Source organism: Carcharodon carcharias, assembly GCF_017639515.1.
Source record: "Carcharodon carcharias isolate sCarCar2 chromosome 27 unlocalized genomic scaffold, sCarCar2.pri SUPER_27_unloc_10, whole genome shotgun sequence".
Taxonomy (NCBI): Eukaryota; Metazoa; Chordata; class Chondrichthyes; order Lamniformes; family Lamnidae; genus Carcharodon; species Carcharodon carcharias.
This window is the reverse complement of record NW_024470625.1, coordinates 255,700-273,704: the sequence shown is the minus strand read 5'-3', so window position 1 is coordinate 273,704 and position 18,005 is coordinate 255,700. Positions and strand designations below refer to the sequence as shown.

Here is an 18,005-nt window from a genome sequence, read left to right as displayed (position 1 = left end):
CTCCGACAGTGCGGCTCTCCCTCAGCACTGACCCTCCGACAGTGAGGCTCTCCCTCAGTACTGACCCTTCGACAGTGCGCGGCTCCCTCAGCACTGACCCTCCGACAGTGCGGGGCTCCCTCAGAACTGACCCTCCGACAGTGCGGCTCTCCCTCAGCGCTGACGCTCCGACAGTGCAGCTCTCCCTCAGCATTGACCCTCCGACAGTGCGGCTCTCCCTCAGCACTGACCCTCCGACTGTGCGGCTCTCCCTCAGCACTGACCCTCTGACAGTGCGGCGCTCCCTCAGCACTGACCCTCCGACAGTGCGGGTCTCCCTCAGCACTGACCCTCCGACAGTGCGGCTCTCCCTCAGCACTGACCCTCCGACAGTGAGGCTCTCCCTCAGTACTGACCCTCCGACAGTGCGGCTCTCCCTCAGCATTGGTGCTCCGACAGTGCTTCTCTCCCTCAGCACTGACCCTCCGACAGTGCGGCTCTCCCTCAGTACTGACCCTCCGACAGTGCGGCTCTCCCTCAGTACTGACCCTCCGACAGTGCGGCTCTCCCTCAGTACTGACCCTCCGACAGTGCGGCACTCCCTCAGCACTGACACTCCGACAGTGCGGCTCTCCCTGAGCATTGGTGCTCCGACAGTGCGGCTCTCCCTCAGCATTGGTGCTCCGACAGTGCTTCTCTCCCTCAGCACTGACCCTCCGACCGTGCGGCTCTCCCTCAGTACTGACCCTCCGACAGTGCGGCATTCCCTCAGCACTGACCCTCCGACACTGCGGCTCTCCCTCAGCATTGGTGCTCCGACAGTGCTTCTCTCCCTCAGCACTGACCCTCCGACAGTGTGGCTCTCCCTCAACACTGACACTCCGACAGTGCGGCTCTCCCTCAGCGCTCACCCTCTGACAGTGCGGCTCTCCCTCAGCGCTGACCCTCTGACAGTGCGGCTCTCCCTCAGCACTGACCCTCCGAAAGTGCGGCTCTCCCTCAGTACTGTCCCTCCGACAGTGTGGCTCTCCCTCAACACTGACACTCCGACAGTGCGGCTCCCCCTCAGCGCTGACTCTCTGACAGTGCGGCTCTCCCTCAGCACTGACTCTCCGACAGTGCGGCTCTCCCTCAGCGCTAACTCTCCGACAGTGCGGCTCTCCCTCAGTACGGACCATCCGACAGTGCAGCTCTCCCTCAGCAATGACCCTCCGACAATGCGGCTCCCTCTCAGCGCTGACCCCCCCTCAGTGCGGCTCTCCCTCAGCGCTGACCCTCCCTCAGTTCGGCTCTCTCTCAGCACTGACTCTCCGACAGTGCGGTGCTCCCTCAGCACTGACCCTCCGACAGTGCGGCTGTCCCTCAGTACTGACCCTCCGACAGTGCGGCACTCCCTCAACACTGACCCTCCGACAGTGCGGCCCTCCCTCAACACTGACCCTCCGACAGTGCGGCTCTCCCTCAGTACGGACCCTCCGACAGTGCAGCTCTCCCTCAGCGCTGACCCTCCGACAGTGCGGCTCTCCCTCAGCACTGACCCTCCGACAGTGCGGCTCTCCCTCAGCGCTGACTCCCCCTCAGTGCGGCTCTCCCTCAGCACTGACCCTCCGACTGTGCGGCTCTCCCTCAGCACTGACCCTCTGACAGTGCGGCGCTCCCTCAGCACTGACCCTCCGACAGTGCGGCTCTCCCTCAGCACTGACCCTCCGACAGTGCGGCTCTCCCTCAGCACTGACCCTCCGACAGTGAGGCTCTCAGTACTGACCCTCCGACAGTGCGGCTCTCCCTCAGCATTGGTGCTCCGACAGTGCTTCTCTCCCTCAGCACTGACCCTCCGACAGTGCGGCTCTCCCTCAGTACTGACCCTCCGACAGTGCGGCTCTCCCTCAGTACTGACCCTCCGACAGTGCGGCTCTCCCTCAGTACTGACCCTCCGACAGTGCGGCTCTCCCTCAGTACTGACCCTCCGACAGTGCGGCACTCCCTCAGCACTGACACTCCGACAGTGCGGCTCTCCCTGAGCATTGGTGCTCCGACAGTGCGGCTCTCCCTCAGCATTGGTGCTCCGACAGTTCTTCTCTCCCTCAGCACTGAACCTCCGACAGTGCGGCTCTCCCTCAGTACTGACCCTCCGACAGTGCGGCTCTCCCTCAGTACTGACCCTCCGACAGTGCGGCATTCCCTCAGCACTGACCCTCCGACAGTGCGGCTCTCCCTCAGCATTGGTGCTCCGACAGTGCTTCTCTCCCTCAGCACTGACCCTCCGACAGTGTGGCTCTCCCTCAACACTGACACTCCGACAGTGCGGCTCTCCCTCAGCGCTGACCCTCTGACAGTGCGGCTCTCCCTCAGCGCTGACCCTCTGACAGTGCGGCTCTCCCTCAGCACTGACCCTCCGACAGTGCGGCTCTCCCTCAGTACTGTCCCTCCGACAGTGTGGCTCTCCCTCAACACTGACACTCCGACAGTGCGGCTCTCCCTCAGCGCTGACCCTCTGACAGTGCGGCTCTCCCTCAGCACTGACCCTCCGACAGTGCGGCTCTCCCTCAGTACTGTCCCTCCGACAGTGTGGCTCTCCCTCAACACTGACACTCCGACAGTGCGGCTCTCCCTCAGCGCTGACCCTCTGACAGTGCGGCTCTCCCTCAGCACTGACCCTCCGACAGTGCGGCTCTCCCTCAGCGCTAACTCTCCGACAGTGCGGCTCTCCCTCAGTACGGACCATCCGACAGTGCAGCTCTCCCTCAGCAATGACCCTCCGACAATGCGGCTCTCTCTCAGCGCTGACCCCCCCTCAGTGCGGCTCTCCCTCAGCGCTGACCCTCCCTCAGTTCGGCTCTCTCTCAGCACTGACTCTCTGACAGTGCGGTGCTCCCTCAGCACTGACCCTCCGACAGTGCGGCTGTCCCTCAGTACTGACCCTCCGACAGTGCGGCACTCCCTCAACACTGACCCTCCGACAGTGCGGCCCTCCCTCAACACTGACCCTCCGACAGTGCGGCTCTCCCTCAGTACAGACCCTCCGACAGTGCAGCTCTCCCTCAGCGCTGACCCTCCGACAGTGCGGCTCTCCCTCAGCACTGACCCTCCGACAGTGCGGCTCTCCCTCAGCGCTGACTCCCCCTCAGTGCGGCTCTCCCTCAGCGCTGACCCTCCCTCAGTTCGGCTCTCTCTCAGCGCTGACCCTCCGACAGTGCGGTGCTCCCTCAGCGCTGACCCTCTGACAGTGCGGCTCTCCCTCAGCACTGACCCTCCGACAGCGCGGCACTCCCTCAGTACTGTCCCTCCGACAGTGTGGCTCTCCCTCAACACTGACACTCCGACAGTGCGGCTCTCCCTCAGCGCTGACCCTCTGACAGTGCGGCTCTCCCTCAGCACTGACCCTCCGACAGTGCGGCTCTCCCTCAGCGCTAACTCTCCGACAGTGCGGCTCTCCCTCAGTACGGACCATCCGACAGTGCAGCTCTCCCTCAGCAATGACCCTCCGACAATGCGGCTCTCTCTCAGCGCTGACCCCCCCCTCAGTGCGGCTCTCCCTCAGCGCTGACCCTCCCTCAGTTCGGCTCTCTCTCAGCACTGACTCTCCGACAGTGCGGTGCTCCCTCAGCACTGACCCTCCGACAGTGCGGCTGTCCCTCAGTACTGACCCTCCGACAGTGCGGCACTCCCTCAACACTGACCCTCCGACAGTGCGGCCCTCCCTCAACACTGACCCTCCGACAGTGCGGCTCTCCCTCAGTACGGACCCTCCGACAGTGCGGCTCTCCCTCAGTACGGACCCTCCGACAGTGCAGCTCTCCCTCAGCGCTGACCCTCCGACAGTGCGGCTCTCCCTCAGCACTGACCCTCCGACAGTGCGGCTCTCCCTCAGCGCTTACTCCCCCTCAGTGCGGCTCTCCCTCAGCGCTGACCCTCCCTCAGTTCGGCTCTCTCTCAGCACTGACTCTCCGACAGTGCGGTGCTCCCTCAGCGCTGACCCTCTGACAGTGCGGCTCTCCCTCAGCACTGACCCTCCGACAGCGCGGCACTCCCTCAACACTGACCCTCCGACAGTGCGGCCCTCCCTCAACACTGACCCTCCGACAGTGCGGCTCTCCCTCAGTACTGACCCTCTGACAGTGCGGCTCTTCCTCAGCACTGACCCTCCGACAGTGCGGCTCTCCATCAGCACTGACCCTCCGACAGTGCCGCTCTCCTTCAGCACTGACCCTCTGACAGTGCGGCTCTCCCTCAGTACTGACCCTCCGACAGTGCAGCTCTCCCTCAGCACTGACCCTCCGACATTTCCGCTCTCCCTCAGCACTGACCCTCCGACAGTGCAGCTCTCCCTCAGCACTGACCCTCCAACAGTGCAGCTCTCCCTCAGCACTGAGCCTCCACAGTGTGGCTCTCCCTCAACACTGACCCTCTGACAGTGCGGCTCTCCCTCAGCACTGACCCTTCGACAGTGCGCGGCTCCCTCAGCACTGACCCTCCGACAGTGCGGGCTCCCTCAGAACTGACCCTCCGACAGTGCGGCTCTCCCTCAGCGCTGACCCTCCGACAGTGCAGCTCTCCCTCAGCACTGACCCTCCGACAGTGCGGCTCTCCCTCAGCACTGACCCTCCGACTGTGCGGCTCTCCCTCAGCACTGACCCTCTGACAGTGCGGCGCTCCCTCAGCACTGACCCTCCGACAGTACGGCTCTCCCTCAGCACTGACCCTCCGACAGTGCGGCTCTCCCTCAGCACTGACCCTCCGACAGTGAGGCTCTCCCTCAGTACTGACCCTCCGACAGTGCGGCTCTCCCTCAGCATTGGTGCTCCGACAGTGCTTCTCTCCCTCAGCACTGACCCTCCGACAGTGCGGCTCTCCCTCAGTACTGACCCTCCGACAGTGCGGCTCTCCCTCAGTAGTGACCCTCCGACAGTGCGGCTCTCCCTCAGTACTGACCCTCCGACAGTGCGGCACTCCCTCAGCACTGACACTCCGACAGTGCGGCTCTCCCTGAGCAGTGGTGCTCCGACAGTGCGGCTCTCCCTCAGCATTGGTGCTCCGACAGTGCTTCTCTCCCTCAGCACTGACCCTCCGACCGTGCGGCTCTCCCTCAGTACTGACCCTCCGACAGTGCGGCATTCCCTCAGCACTGACCCTCCGACACTGCGGCTCTCCCTCAGCATTGGTGCTCCGACAGTGCTTCTCTCCCTCAGCACTGACCCTCCGACAGTGTGGCTCTCCCTCAACACTGACACTCCGACAGTGCGGCTCTCCCTCAGCGCTGACCCTCTGACAGTGCGGCTCTCCCTCAGCGCTGACCCTCTGACAGTGCGGCTCTCCCTCAGCACTGACCCTCCGACAGTGCGGCTCTCCCTCAGTACTGTCCCTCCGACAGTGTGGCTCTCCCTCAACACTGACACTCCGACAGTGCGGCTCTCCCTCAGCGCTGACTCTCTGACGGTGCGGCTCTCCCTCAGCACTGACTCTCCGACAGTGCGGCTCTCCCTCAGCGCTAACTCTCCGACAGTGCGGCTCTCCCTCAGTACGGACCATCCGACAGTGCAGCTCTCCCTCAGCAATGACCCTCCGACAATGCGGCTCCCTCTCAGCGCTGACCCCCCCTCAGTGCGGCTCTCCCTCAGCGCTGACCCTCCCTCAGTTCGGCTCTCTCTCAGCACTGACTCTCCGACAGTGCGGTGCTCCCTCAGCACTGACCCTCCGACAGTGCGGCTGTCCCTCAGTACTGACCCTCCGACAGTGCGGCTCTCCCTCAACACTGACCCTCCGACAGTGCGGCCCTCCCTCAACACTGACCCTCCGACAGTGCGGCTCTCCCTCAGTACGGACCCTCCGACAGTGCAGCTCTCCCTCAGCGCTGACCCTCCGACAGTGCGGCTCTCCCTCAGCACTGACCCTCCGACAGTGCGGCTCTCCCTCAGCGCTGACTCCCCCTCAGTGCGGCTCTCCCTCAGCACTGACCCTCCGACTGTGCGGCTCTCGCTCAGCACTGACCCTCTGACAGTGCGGCGCTCCCTCAGCACTGACCCTCCGACAGTGCGGCTCTCCCTCAGCACTGACCCTCCGACAGTGCGGCTCTCCCTCAGCACTGACCCTCCGACAGTGCGGCTCTCCCTCAGCACTGACCCTCCGACAGTGAGGCTCTTCCTCAGTACTGACCCTCCGACAGTGCGGCTCTCCCTCAGCATTGGTGCTCCGACAGTGCTTCTCTCCCTCAGCACTGACCCTCCGACAGTGCGGCTCTCCCTCAGTACTGACCCTCCGACAGTGCGGCTCTCCCTCAGTACTGACCCTCCGACAGTGCGGCTCTCCCTCAGTACTGACCCTCCGACAGTGCGGCACTCCCTCAGCACTGACACTCCGACAGTGCGGCTCTCCCTGAGCATTGGTGCTCCGACAGTGCGGCTCTCCCTCAGCATTGGTGCTCCGACAGTGCTTCTCTCCCTCAGCACTGAACCTCCGACAGTGCGGCTCTCCCTCAGTATTGGTGCTCCGACAGTGCTTCTCTCCCTCAGCACTGACCCTCCGACAGTGTGGCTCTCCCTCAACACTGACACTCCGACAGTGCGGCTCTCCCTCAGCGCTGACCCTCTGACAGTGCGGCTCTCCCTCAGCGCTGACCCTCTGACAGTGCGGCTCTCCCTCAGCACTGTCCCTCCGACAGTGCGGCTCTCCCTCAGTACTGTCCCTCCGACAGTGTGGCTCTCCCTCAACACTGACACTCCGACAGTGCGGCTCTCCCTCAGCGCTGACCCTCTGACAGTGCGGCTCTCCCTCAGCACTGACGCTCCGACAGTGCGGCTCTCCCTCAGTACTGTCCCTCCGACAGTGTGGCTCTCCCTCAACACTGACACTCCGACAGTGCGGCTCTCCCTCAGCGCTGACCCTCTGACAGTGCGGCTCTCCCTCAGCACTGACCCTCCGACAGTGCGGCTCTCCCTCAGCGCTAACTCTCCGACAGTGCGGCTCTCCCTCAGTACGGACCATCCGACAGTGCAGCTCTCCCTCAGCAATGACCCTCCGACAATGCGGCTCTCTCTCAGCGCTGACCCCCCCTCAGTGCGGCTCTCCCTCAGCGCTGACCCTCCCTCAGTTCGGCTCTCTCTCAGCACTGACTCTCCGACAGTGCGGTGCTCCCTCAGCACTGACCCTCCGACAGTGCGGCTGTCCCTCAGTACTGACCCTCCGACAGTGCGGCACTCCCTCAACACTGACCCTCCGACAGTGCGGCCCTCCCTCAACACTGACCCTCCGACAGTGCGGCTCTCCCTCAGTACGGACCCTCCGACAGTGCAGCTCTCCCTCAGCGCTGACCCTCCGACAGTGCGGCTCTCCCTCAGCACTGACCCTCCGACAGTGCGGCTCTCCCTCAGCGCTGACTCCCACTCAGTGCGGCTCTCCCTCAGCGCTGACCCTCCCTCAGTTCGGCTCTCTCTCAGCACTGACTCTCCGACAGTGCGGTGCTCCCTCAGCGCTGACCCTCTGACAGTGCGGCTCTCCCTCAGCACTGACCCTCCGACAGCGCGGCACTCCCTCAGTACTGTCCCTCCGACAGTGTGGCTCTCCCTCAACACTGACACTCCGACAGTGCGGCTCTCCCTCAGCGCTGACCCTCTGACAGTGCGGCTCTCCCTCAGCACTGACCCTCCGACAGTGCGGCTCTCCCTCAGCGCTAACTCTCCGACAGTGCGGCACTCCCTCAGTACGGACCATCCGACAGTGCAGCTCTCCCTCAGCAATGACCCTCCGACAATGCGGCTCTCTCTCAGCGCTGACCCCCCCCCTCAGTGCGGCTCTCCCTCAGCGCTGACCCTCCCTCAGTTCGGCTCTCTCTCAGCACTGACTCTCCGACAGTGCGGTGCTCCCTCAGCACTGACCCTCCGACAGTGCGGCTGTCCCTCAGTACTGACCCTCCGACAGTGCGGCACTCCCTCAACACTGACCCTCCGACAGTGCGGCCCTCCCTCAACACTGACCCTCCGACAGTGCGGCTCTCCCTCAGTACGGACCCTCCGACAGTGCAGCTCTCCCTCAGCGCTGACCCTCCGACAGTGCGGCTCTCCCTCAGCACTGACCCTCCGACAGTGCGGCTCTCCCTCAGCGCTGACTCCCCCTCAGTGCGGCTCTCCCTCAGCGCTGACCCTCCCTCAGTTCGGCTCTCTCTCAGCACTGACTCTCCGACAGTGCGGTGCTCCCTCAGCGCTGACCCTCTGACAGTGCGGCTCTCCCTCAGCACTGACCCTCCGACAGCGCGGCACTCCCTCAACACTGACCCTCCGACAGTGCGGCCCTCCCTCAACACTGACCCTCCGACAGTGCGGCTCTCCCTCAGTACTGACCCTCTGACAGTGCGGCTCTTCCTCAGCACTGACCCTCCGACAGTGCGGCTCTCCATCTGCACTGACCCTCCGACAGTGCCGCTCTCCTTCAGCACTGACCCTCTGACAGTGCGGCTCTCCCTCAGTACTGACCCTCCGACAGTGCGGCACTCCCTCAGCACTGACACTCCGACAGTGCGGCTCTCCCTGAGCATTGGTGCTCCGACAGTGCGGCTCTCCCTCAGCATTGGTGCTCCGACAGTGCTTCTCTCCCTCAGCACTGAACCTCCGACAGTGCGGCTCTCCCTCAGTACTGACCCTCCGACAGTGCGGCATTCCCTCAGCACTGACCCTCCGACAGTGCGGCTCTCCCTCAGCATTGGTGCTCCGACAGTGCTTCTCTCCCTCAGCACTGACCCTCCGACAGTGTGGCTCTCCCTCAACACTGACACTCCGACAGTGCGGCTCTCCCTCAGCGCTGACCCTCTGACAGTGCAGCTCTCCCTCAGCGCTGACCCTCTGACAGTGCGGCTCTCCCTCAGCACTGACCCTCCGACAGTGCGGCTCTCCCTCAGTACTGTCCCTCCGACAGTGTGGCTCTCCCTCAACACTGACACTCCGACAGTGCGGCTCTCCCTCAGCGCTGACCCTCTGACAGTGCGGCTCTCCCTCAGCACTGACCCTCCGACAGTGCGGCTCTCCCTCAGTACTGTCCCTCCGACAGTGTGGCTCTCCCTCAACACTGACACTCCGACAGTGCGGCTCTCCCTCAGCGCTGACCCTCTGACAGTGCGGCTCTCCCTCAGCACTGACCCTCCGACAGTGCGGCTCTCCCTCAGCGCTAACTCTCCGACAGTGCGGCTCTCCCTCAGTACGGACCATCCGACAGTGCAGCTCTCCCTCAGCAATGACCCTCCGACAATGCGGCTCTCTCTCAGCGCTGACCCCCCCTCAGTGCGGCTCTCCCTCAGCGCTGACCCTCCCTCAGTTCGGCTCTCTCTCAGCACTGACTCTCCGACAGTGCGGTGCTCCCTCAGCACTGACCCTCCGACAGTGCGGCTGTCCCTCAGTACTGACCCTCCGACAGTGCGGCACTCCCTCAACACTGACCCTCCGACAGTGCGGCCCTCCCTCAACACTGACCCTCCGACAGTGCGGCTCTCCCTCAGTACGGACCCTCCGACAGTGCAGCTCTCCCTCAGCGCTGACCCTCCGACAGTGCGGCTCTCCCTCAGCACTGACCCTCCGACAGTGCGGCTCTCCCTCAGCGCTGACTCCCCCTCAGTGCGGCTCTCCCTCAGCGCTGATCCTCCCTCAGTTCGGCTCTCTCTCAGCACTGACTCTCCGACAGTGCGGTGCTCCCTCAGCGCTGACCCTCTGACAGTGCGGCTCTCCCTCAGCACTGACCCTCCGACAGCGCGGCACTCCCTCAGTACTGTCCCTCCGACAGTGTGGCTCTCCCTCAACACTGACACTCCGACAGTGCGGCTCTCCCTCAGCGCTGACCCTCTGACAGTGCGGCTCTCCCTCAGCACTGACCCTCCGACAGTGCGGCTCTCCCTCAGCGCTAACTCTCCGACAGTGCGGCTCTCCCTCAGTACGGACCATCCGACAGTGCAGCTCTCCCTCAGCAATGACCCTCCGACAATGCGGCTCTCTCTCAGCGCTGACCCCCCCCTCAGTGCGGCTCTCCCTCAGCGCTGACCCTCCCTCAGTTCGGCTCTCTCTCAGCACTGACTCTCCGACAGTGCGGTGCTCCCTCAGCACTGACCCTCCGACAGTGCGGCTGTCCCTCAGTACTGACCCTCCGACAGTGCGGCACTCCCTCAACACTGACCCTCCGACAGTGCGGCCCTCCCTCAACACTGACCCTCCGACAGTGCGGCTCTCCCTCAGTACGGACCCTCCGACAGTGCAGCTCTCCCTCAGCGCTGACCCTCCGACAGTGCGGCTCTCCCTCAGCACTGACCCTCCGACAGTGCGGCTCTCCCTCAGCGCTGACTCCCCCTCAGTGCGGCTCTCCCTCAGCGCTGACCCTCCCTCAGTTCGGCTCTCTCTCAGCACTGACTCTCCGACAGTGCGGTGCTCCCTCAGCGCTGACCCTCTGACAGTGCGGCTCTCCCTCAGCACTGACCCTCCGACAGCGCGGCACTCCCTCAACACTGACCCTCCGACAGTGCGGCCCTCCCTCAACACTGACCCTCCGACAGTGCGGCTCTCCCTCAGTACTGACCCTCTGACAGTGCGGCTCTTCCTCAGCACTGACCCTCCGACAGTGCGGCTCTCCATCAGCACTGACCCTCCGACAGTGCCGCTCTCCTTCAGCACTGACCCTCTGACAGTGCGGCTCTCCCTCAGTACTGACCCTTCGACAGTGGCTCTCCCTCAACTCTGACCCTCCGACAGTGCGGCTGTCCCTCAGCACTGACCCTCCGACAGTGCGGCTGTCCCTCAGCACTGACCCTCCAACAGTGCGGCACTCCCTCAACTCTGACCCTCCGACAGTGCGGCGCTCCCTCAGTACTGACCCTCCGACAGTGCGGCGCTCACTCAGCACTGACCCTCCGACAGCGCGGCTCTCCCTCAGCAATGACCCTCCGACAGTGCTTCCTCCCTCAGCACTGACCCTCCGACAGTGCGGCTCTCCCTCAGCACTGACCCTCCGACAGTGCGGCTCTCCCTCAGCACTGACCCTCCGACAGTGCGGCTCTCCCTCAGCGCTGACCCTCCGACAGTGCGGCTCTCCCTCAGCACTGACCCTCCGACAGTGCCGCTCTCCCTCAGCACTGACCCTCCGACAGTGCGGCCTCCCTCAGCACTGACCCTCCGACAGTGCGGCTCTCCCTCAGCACTGACCCTCCGACAGTGCGGCTCTCCCTCAGCACTGACCCTCCGACAGCGCGGCTCTCCCTCAGCGCTGAAGTTTGATGGACCTGGTATGCAGGGAAACGTCTCTGGCGTGTGCCCGTTTGTGGGGTGTCCGGGCGGTGACGCGGAGAGGGGTGTGTGGGGCGGGGGAAGTGAGTTGCTCTATTGACGGTGCCTCTTCTCTTTCACTCTCCCCCCCGCCCCCGACTCTTCCCCCCCCCTCCCTCCATCTCCTTTATCCCAACTCCCCCCGAAAAAAAAAACGCAACAGGAGGACATCTCCCTGGTGACGACGCAGTCAAGCAGTGCGCACAAATCGGGAGGAGGCGGAGGAAGCCAACCCTCGGAGGAGGAGGAGGAGGAGGAGGAGGAGGAGGACGAGGAGGAGGAAGAGGAGGAGGCGGAGGAGGGCCAGGCGGAGGGGAGGGTGTCCGTGCCCCCCCGGGGTGGGGCCTGCGGAGGTCGCCAGAGGCATCGGACCCCGGCGGAGCAGCCTCCCTGCTCCTCGCCCCCCCGGACCCTCCCTCGGTCTGGCCCACCGTCCAGACTGAAGCGGACCCCCAATCCGGCCACTGACAAGCCAGGGACCGGCGCCTCCCCCCCCATCACCGCACCAGGGGTGGAGGAGCGCCCGGCTGAGCGCCGGCGCTGGTCCTCCGGGCGCGAGCGCAAGAGGCCGCCCTCCGCCGCCGAGCGGACCGACTCCCCTCCCCCGGGGCCCGAGGGGCCGGAGGCAGTGATGCCCTCGCTCTCCAAACCAGGCCAGGAGAGCCACGCGGTCAAGGGACAGCCTCCCTCCCCCGCAACCCAGACGGTCAAGGGACAGCCTCCCTCCCCCGCAACCCAGACGGTCAAGGGACAGTCTCCCTCCCCCGCAACCCAGTTGGCTAAGGGACAGTCTCCCTCCCCCGCAACCCAGACGGGCAAGGGACAGTCTCCCTCCCCCGCAACCCAGACGGTCAAGGGACAGTCTCCCTCCCCCACAATCCAGACGGTCAAGGGACAGTCTCCCTCCCCCGCAACCCAGACGGTCAAGGGACAGTCTTCCTCCCCCACAACCCAGTCGGCTAAGGGACAGTCTCCCTCCCCCGCAACCCAGACGGTCAAGGGACAGTCTCCCTCCCCCGCAACCCAGACGGTCAAGGAACAGCCTCCATCTCCCCCAACCCAGACGGGCAAGGGACAATCTCCCTCCCCCGCATCCCAGATGGTCAAGGGACAGCCTCTGTCTCCCCCACCCCAGACGGTCAAGGGACAGTCTTTGTCTCCCCCAACCCAGACGGTCAAGGGACAGCCTCCGTCTCCCCCAACCCAGACGGTCAAGGGTCAGCCTCCGTCTCCCCCAACCCAGACGGGCAAGGGACAGTCTATGTCTCCCCCACCCCAGACGGTCAAGGGACAGTCTTTGTCTCCCCCAACCCAGACGGTCAAGGGACAGCCTCCGTCTCCCCCAACCCAGACGGTCAAGGGACAGCCTCCGTCTCCCCCAACCCAGACGGTCAAGGGACAGCCTCCGTCTCCCCCAACCCAGACGGTCAAGGGACAGCCTCCGTCTCCCCCAACCCAGACGGTCAAGGGACAATCTCCCTCCCACCCAACCCAGACCGTCAAGGGACAGCCTCCGTCTCCCCCAACCCAGACGGTCAAGGGACAGCCTCCGTCTCCCCCAACCCAGACGGTCAAAGGACAATCTCCCTCCCACCCAACCCAGACGGTCAAGGGACAGCCTCCGTCTCCTCCAACCCAGACAGTCAAGGGACAGCCTCCGTCTCCCCCAACCCAGACGGTCAAGGAACAGTCTTCGTCTCCCCCAACCCAGACAGTCAAGGAACAACCTCCATCACCCGCAACCCAGACGGTCAAGGGACAGCTTCCGTCTGCAGAAACCGAGACCTCCGAGGGACTGTCTCACCCCCCTACAACCCAGACGGTCAAGGGACAGCCTCCATCTCCCACAACCCAGACGGTCAAGGGACAGCCTCGATCTCCCACAACCCAGACGGTCAAGGGACAGTCTCCCTCCCCCACAAGCCAGACGGTCAAGGGACAGCCTCCATCTCCCACAAACCAGACGGTCAAGGGACAGCTTCCATCTGCAGAAACCCAGACCTCCGAGGGACTGTCTCACCCCCCTACAACCCAGACGGTCAAGGGACAGCCTCCATCTCCCACAAACCAGACGGTCAAGGGACAGCCTCCATCTCCCACAAACCAGACGGTCAAGGAACAGCCTCCAGCTCCCACAAACCAGACGGTCAAGGGACAGCTTCCATCTGCAGAAACCCAGACCTCCGAGGGACTGTCTCACCCCCCTACAACCCAGACGGTCAAGGGACAGCCTCCATCTCCCACAACCCCGACGGTCAAGGGACAGCCTCCGTCTTCCCCAACCCAGATGGTCAAGGAACAGTCTTCGTCTCCCCCAAGTCAGACCGTCAAGGAACAGTCTTCGTCTCCCCCAACCCAGACGGTCGAAGGACAGTCTCCACCAACCCCGACGCAGACAGCGAAGGAACAGAACCCGTCTGCCCCAAGCCAGACGCCGAGGGCTCAGTCTCCACCTGCAGCGACCCAGCCGGCGGAGGGCCAGACGTCACGTCTGACGGTGCAGACGCCCGGCGACGCGGATCCGTCTCCGCCACCCCCGAGGAAGGGTCAGCCTCCCCCGCCGGGCCGGGGAAAGGAGGGCGGGCCGGAGACACCCCAGCCGGCCGAGGGGCAGACTGCCCGCCCGCCCCCGTCGGCGCCGCGTCTAGCCGCTGGCGGGACCCCCTCCCGGAGTCCGGCGGGCGGAGGCAGGTCTCCCCAGGGGGGGCGGGGCACCAGGCAGAGCCGGGGCGAGCGGAGGGGGGAGGGGTCGTCTGGCTCCGCCTCCAGCTCCAGCGAGAGCTCCGGCCGCAGGCGCCGCTCGTCCAGCTCGTCCTCGTCCTCCGGCTCCTCCTCGTCCCGTTCACGCTCCAGGTCCAGAGGCAGGTCCAGCTCCTCGTCCACCGAGGCTCAGGTAGGTCCCGCTCACCCTCACTCACACTGACCCGCGGCCTGGGCAGCTACAGCACGGGGTTAGATACAGAGTAAATCTCCCTCTACACCGTCCCCATCAAACACTCCCAGGATAGGTACAGCACGGGGTTAGATACAGAGTAAAGATCCCTCTACACTGTCCCCATCAAACATTCCCAGGACAGGTACAGCACGGGGTTAGATACAGAGTAAATCTCCCTCTACACCATCCCCATCAAACACTCCCAGGACAGGTACAGCACGGGGTTAGATACAGAGTAAAGCTCCCTCTACACCGTCCCCATCAAACACTCCCAGGACAGGTACAACACGGGGTTAGATGCAGAGTAAATCTCCCTCTACACCATCCCCATCAAACACTCCCAGGACAGGTACAGCACGGGGTTAGATACAGAGTAAAGCTCCCTCTACACCGTCCACATCAAACACTCCCAGGACAGGTACAGCACGGGGTTAGATACAGAGTAAAGCTCCCTCTACACCGTCCCCATCAAACACTCCCAGGACAGGTACAGCACAGGGTTAGATACAGAGTAAAGCTCCAGCTACACTTTCCCCATCAAACACTCCCAGGATAGGTACAGCACCGGGTTAGATACAGAGTAAAGCTCTCTCTACGCTGTCCCCATCAAACACACCCAGTACAGCTACAGCACGGGGTTAGATACAGAGTAAATCTCCCTCTACACCGCCCCCATCAAACACTCCCAGGACAGGTACAGCACGGGGTTAGACACAGAGTAAATCTCCCTCTACACCGTCCCCATCAAAAACTCCCAGGACAGGTACAGCACGACGTTAGATACAGAGTAAATCTCCCTCTACACCATCCCCATCAAACACTCCCAGGACAGGTACAGCACGGGGTTAGACACAGAGTAAATCTCCCTCTACACCGTCCCCATCAAACACTCCCAGGACAGGTACAGCACGGGGTTAGAAACAGAGTAAAGCTCTCTCTACGCTGTCCCCATCAAACACACCCAGGACAGCTACAGCACGGGGTTAGATACAGAGTAAATCTCCCTCTACACCGTCCCCATCAAACACTCCCAGGACAGGTACAGCACCGGGTTAGATACAGAGTAAATCTCCCTCTACACCGTCCCCATCAAACACTCCCAGGACAGGTACAGCACGGGGTTAGATACAGAGTAAAGCTCCCTCTACACCGTCCCCATCAAACACTCCCAGGACAGGTACAGCACGGGGTTAGATACAGAGTAAAGCTCCCTCCACACTGACCCCATCAAACACTCCCAGGACAGGTACAGCACGGGGTTAGATACAGAGTAAAGATCCAGCTACACTTTCCCCATCAAACACTCCCAGGACAGGTACAGCATCGGTTTAGATACAGAGTAAAGCTCTCTCTACGCTGTCCCCATCAAACACACCCAGGACAGATACAGCACGGGGTTAGATACAGAGTAAATCTCCCTCGACACCGTCCCCATCAAACACTCCCAGGACAGCTACAGCACGGGGTTAGACACAGAGTAAATCTCCCTCTACACCGTCCCCATCAAACACTCCCAGGACAGGTACAGCACGGGGGTTAGATACAGAGTAAAACTCCCTCTACACCATCCCCATCAAACACTCCCAGGACAGGTACAGCACGGGGTTAGATACAGAGTAAAACTCCCTCTACACCATCCCCATCAAACACTCCCAGGACAGGTACAGCACGGGGTTAGATACAGAGTAAAGCTCCCTCTACAATGTCCCCATCACACACTCCCAGGACAGGTAAAGCACGGGGTTAGGTACAGAGTAAATCTCCCTCTACACCGTCCCCATCAAACACTCCCAGGACAGGTACAGCACGGGGTTAGATACAGAGTAAAGCTCCCTCTACACCGTCCCCATCAAATACTCCCAGGACAGGTACAGCACGGGGTTAGGTACAGAGTAAATCTCCCTCTACACTGTCCCCATCAAACACTCCCAGGACAGGTACAGCACGGGGTTAGATACAGAGTAAAACTCCCTCTACACCATCCCCATCAAACACTCCCAGGACAGGTACAGCACGGGGGTTAGATACAGAGTAAAACTCCCTCTACACCATCCCCATCAAACACTCCCAGGACAGGTACAGCACGGGGTTAGATACAGAGTAAAGCTCCCTCTACAATGTCCCCATCACACACTCCCAGGACAGGTAAAGCACGGGGTTAGGTACAGAGTAAATCTCCCTCTACACCGTCCCCATCAAACACTCCCAGGACAGGTACAGCACGGGGTTAGATACAGAGTAAAGCTCCCTCTACACCGTCCCCATCAAACACTCCCAGGACAGGTACAGCACGGGGTTAGATACAGAGTAAAGCTCCCTCTACACCGTCCCCATCAAACACTCCCAGGACAGGTACAGCACGGGGTTAGATACAGAGTAAAGCTCCCTCTACACCGTCCCCATCAAATACTCCCAGGACAGGTACAGCACGGGGTTAGATACAGAGTAAAGCTCGCTCTACACTGTCCCCATCAAACACCCCCAGGACAGGTACAGCACGGGGTTAGATACAGAGTAAAGCTCCCTCTACACCGTCCCCATCAAACACTCCCAGGACAGGTACAGCACGGTGTTAGATACAGAGTAAAGCTCTCTCTACGCTGTCCCCATCACACACCCAGGACAGGTACAGCACAGGGTTAGATACAGAGTAAAGCTCCCTCTACACCGTCCCCATCAAATACTCCCAGGACAGGTACAGCACGGGGTTAGATACAGAGTAAAGCTCGCTCTACACCGTCCCCATCAAACACTCCCAGGACAGTTACAGCACGGGGTTAGATACAGAGTAAAGCTCCCTCTACACTGTCCCCATCACACACCCAGGACAGGTACAGCACGGGGTTAGAAACAGAGTAAAGTTCTCTCTACGCTGTCCCCATCAAACACACCCAGGACAGCTACAGCACGGGGTTAGATACAGAGTAAAGGTCCCTCTACACTGACCCCATCAAACACTCCCAGGACAGGTACAGCACGGGGTTAGACACAGAGTAAATCTCCCTCTACACCGTCCCCATCAAACACTCCCAGGACATGTACAGCACGGGGATAGATACAGAGTAAAGCTCCAGCTACACTTTCCCCATCAAACACTCCCAGGATAGGTACAGCACGGGGTTAGATACAGAGTAAAGCTCTCTCTACACTATCCCCATCAAACACACCCAGGACAGCTACAGCACGGGGTTAGATACACAGTACATCTCCCTCTGCACCGTCCCCATCAAACACTCCCAGGACAGGTACAGCACGGGGTTAGACACAGAGTAAATCTCCCTCTACACCGTCTCCATCAAACACTCTCAAGACAGGTACAGCACGGGGTTAGATACAGAGTGAATCTCCCTCTACACCATCCCCATCAAACACTCCCAGGACAGGTACAGCACGGGGTTAGATACAGAGTAAAGCTCCAGCTACACTTTCCCCATCAAACACTCCCAGGACAGGTACAGCACGACGTTAGATACAGAGTAAATCTCCCTCTACACCATCCCCATCAAACACTCCCAGGACAGGTACAGCACGGGGTTAGATACAGAGTAAAGCTCCAGCTACATTTTCCCCATCAAACACTCCCAGGACAGGTACAGCACCGGGTTAGATACAGAGTAAAGCTCTCTCTACGCTGTCCCCATCAAACACACCCAGGACAGCTACAGCACGCGGTTAGATACAGAGTAAATCTCCCTCTACACCGTCCCCATCAAACACTCCCAGGACAGGAACAGCACGGGGTTAGACACAGAGTAAATCTCCCTCTACACCGTCCCCATCAAACACTCCCAGGACAGGTACAG

The 18,005-nt window shown here is 62.1% G+C and overlaps 1 protein-coding gene across 1 annotated transcript in view; it reads left to right on the top strand.

Annotated features, from left to right (window-relative positions):
• The first annotated feature begins 11,549 nt into the window (after positions 1–11,549).
• acin1b (apoptotic chromatin condensation inducer 1b) overlaps positions 11,550–18,005 on the top strand; it is a 184,709-nt gene continuing 178,253 nt past the window's right edge. The window contains exon 1 of the mRNA XM_041180956.1: positions 11,550–14,160. Coding sequence (XP_041036890.1) covers positions 11,899–14,160 — 2,262 coding nt within the window. The 5' untranslated portion in view covers positions 11,550–11,898. The remainder of the gene's footprint in view (positions 14,161–18,005) is intronic.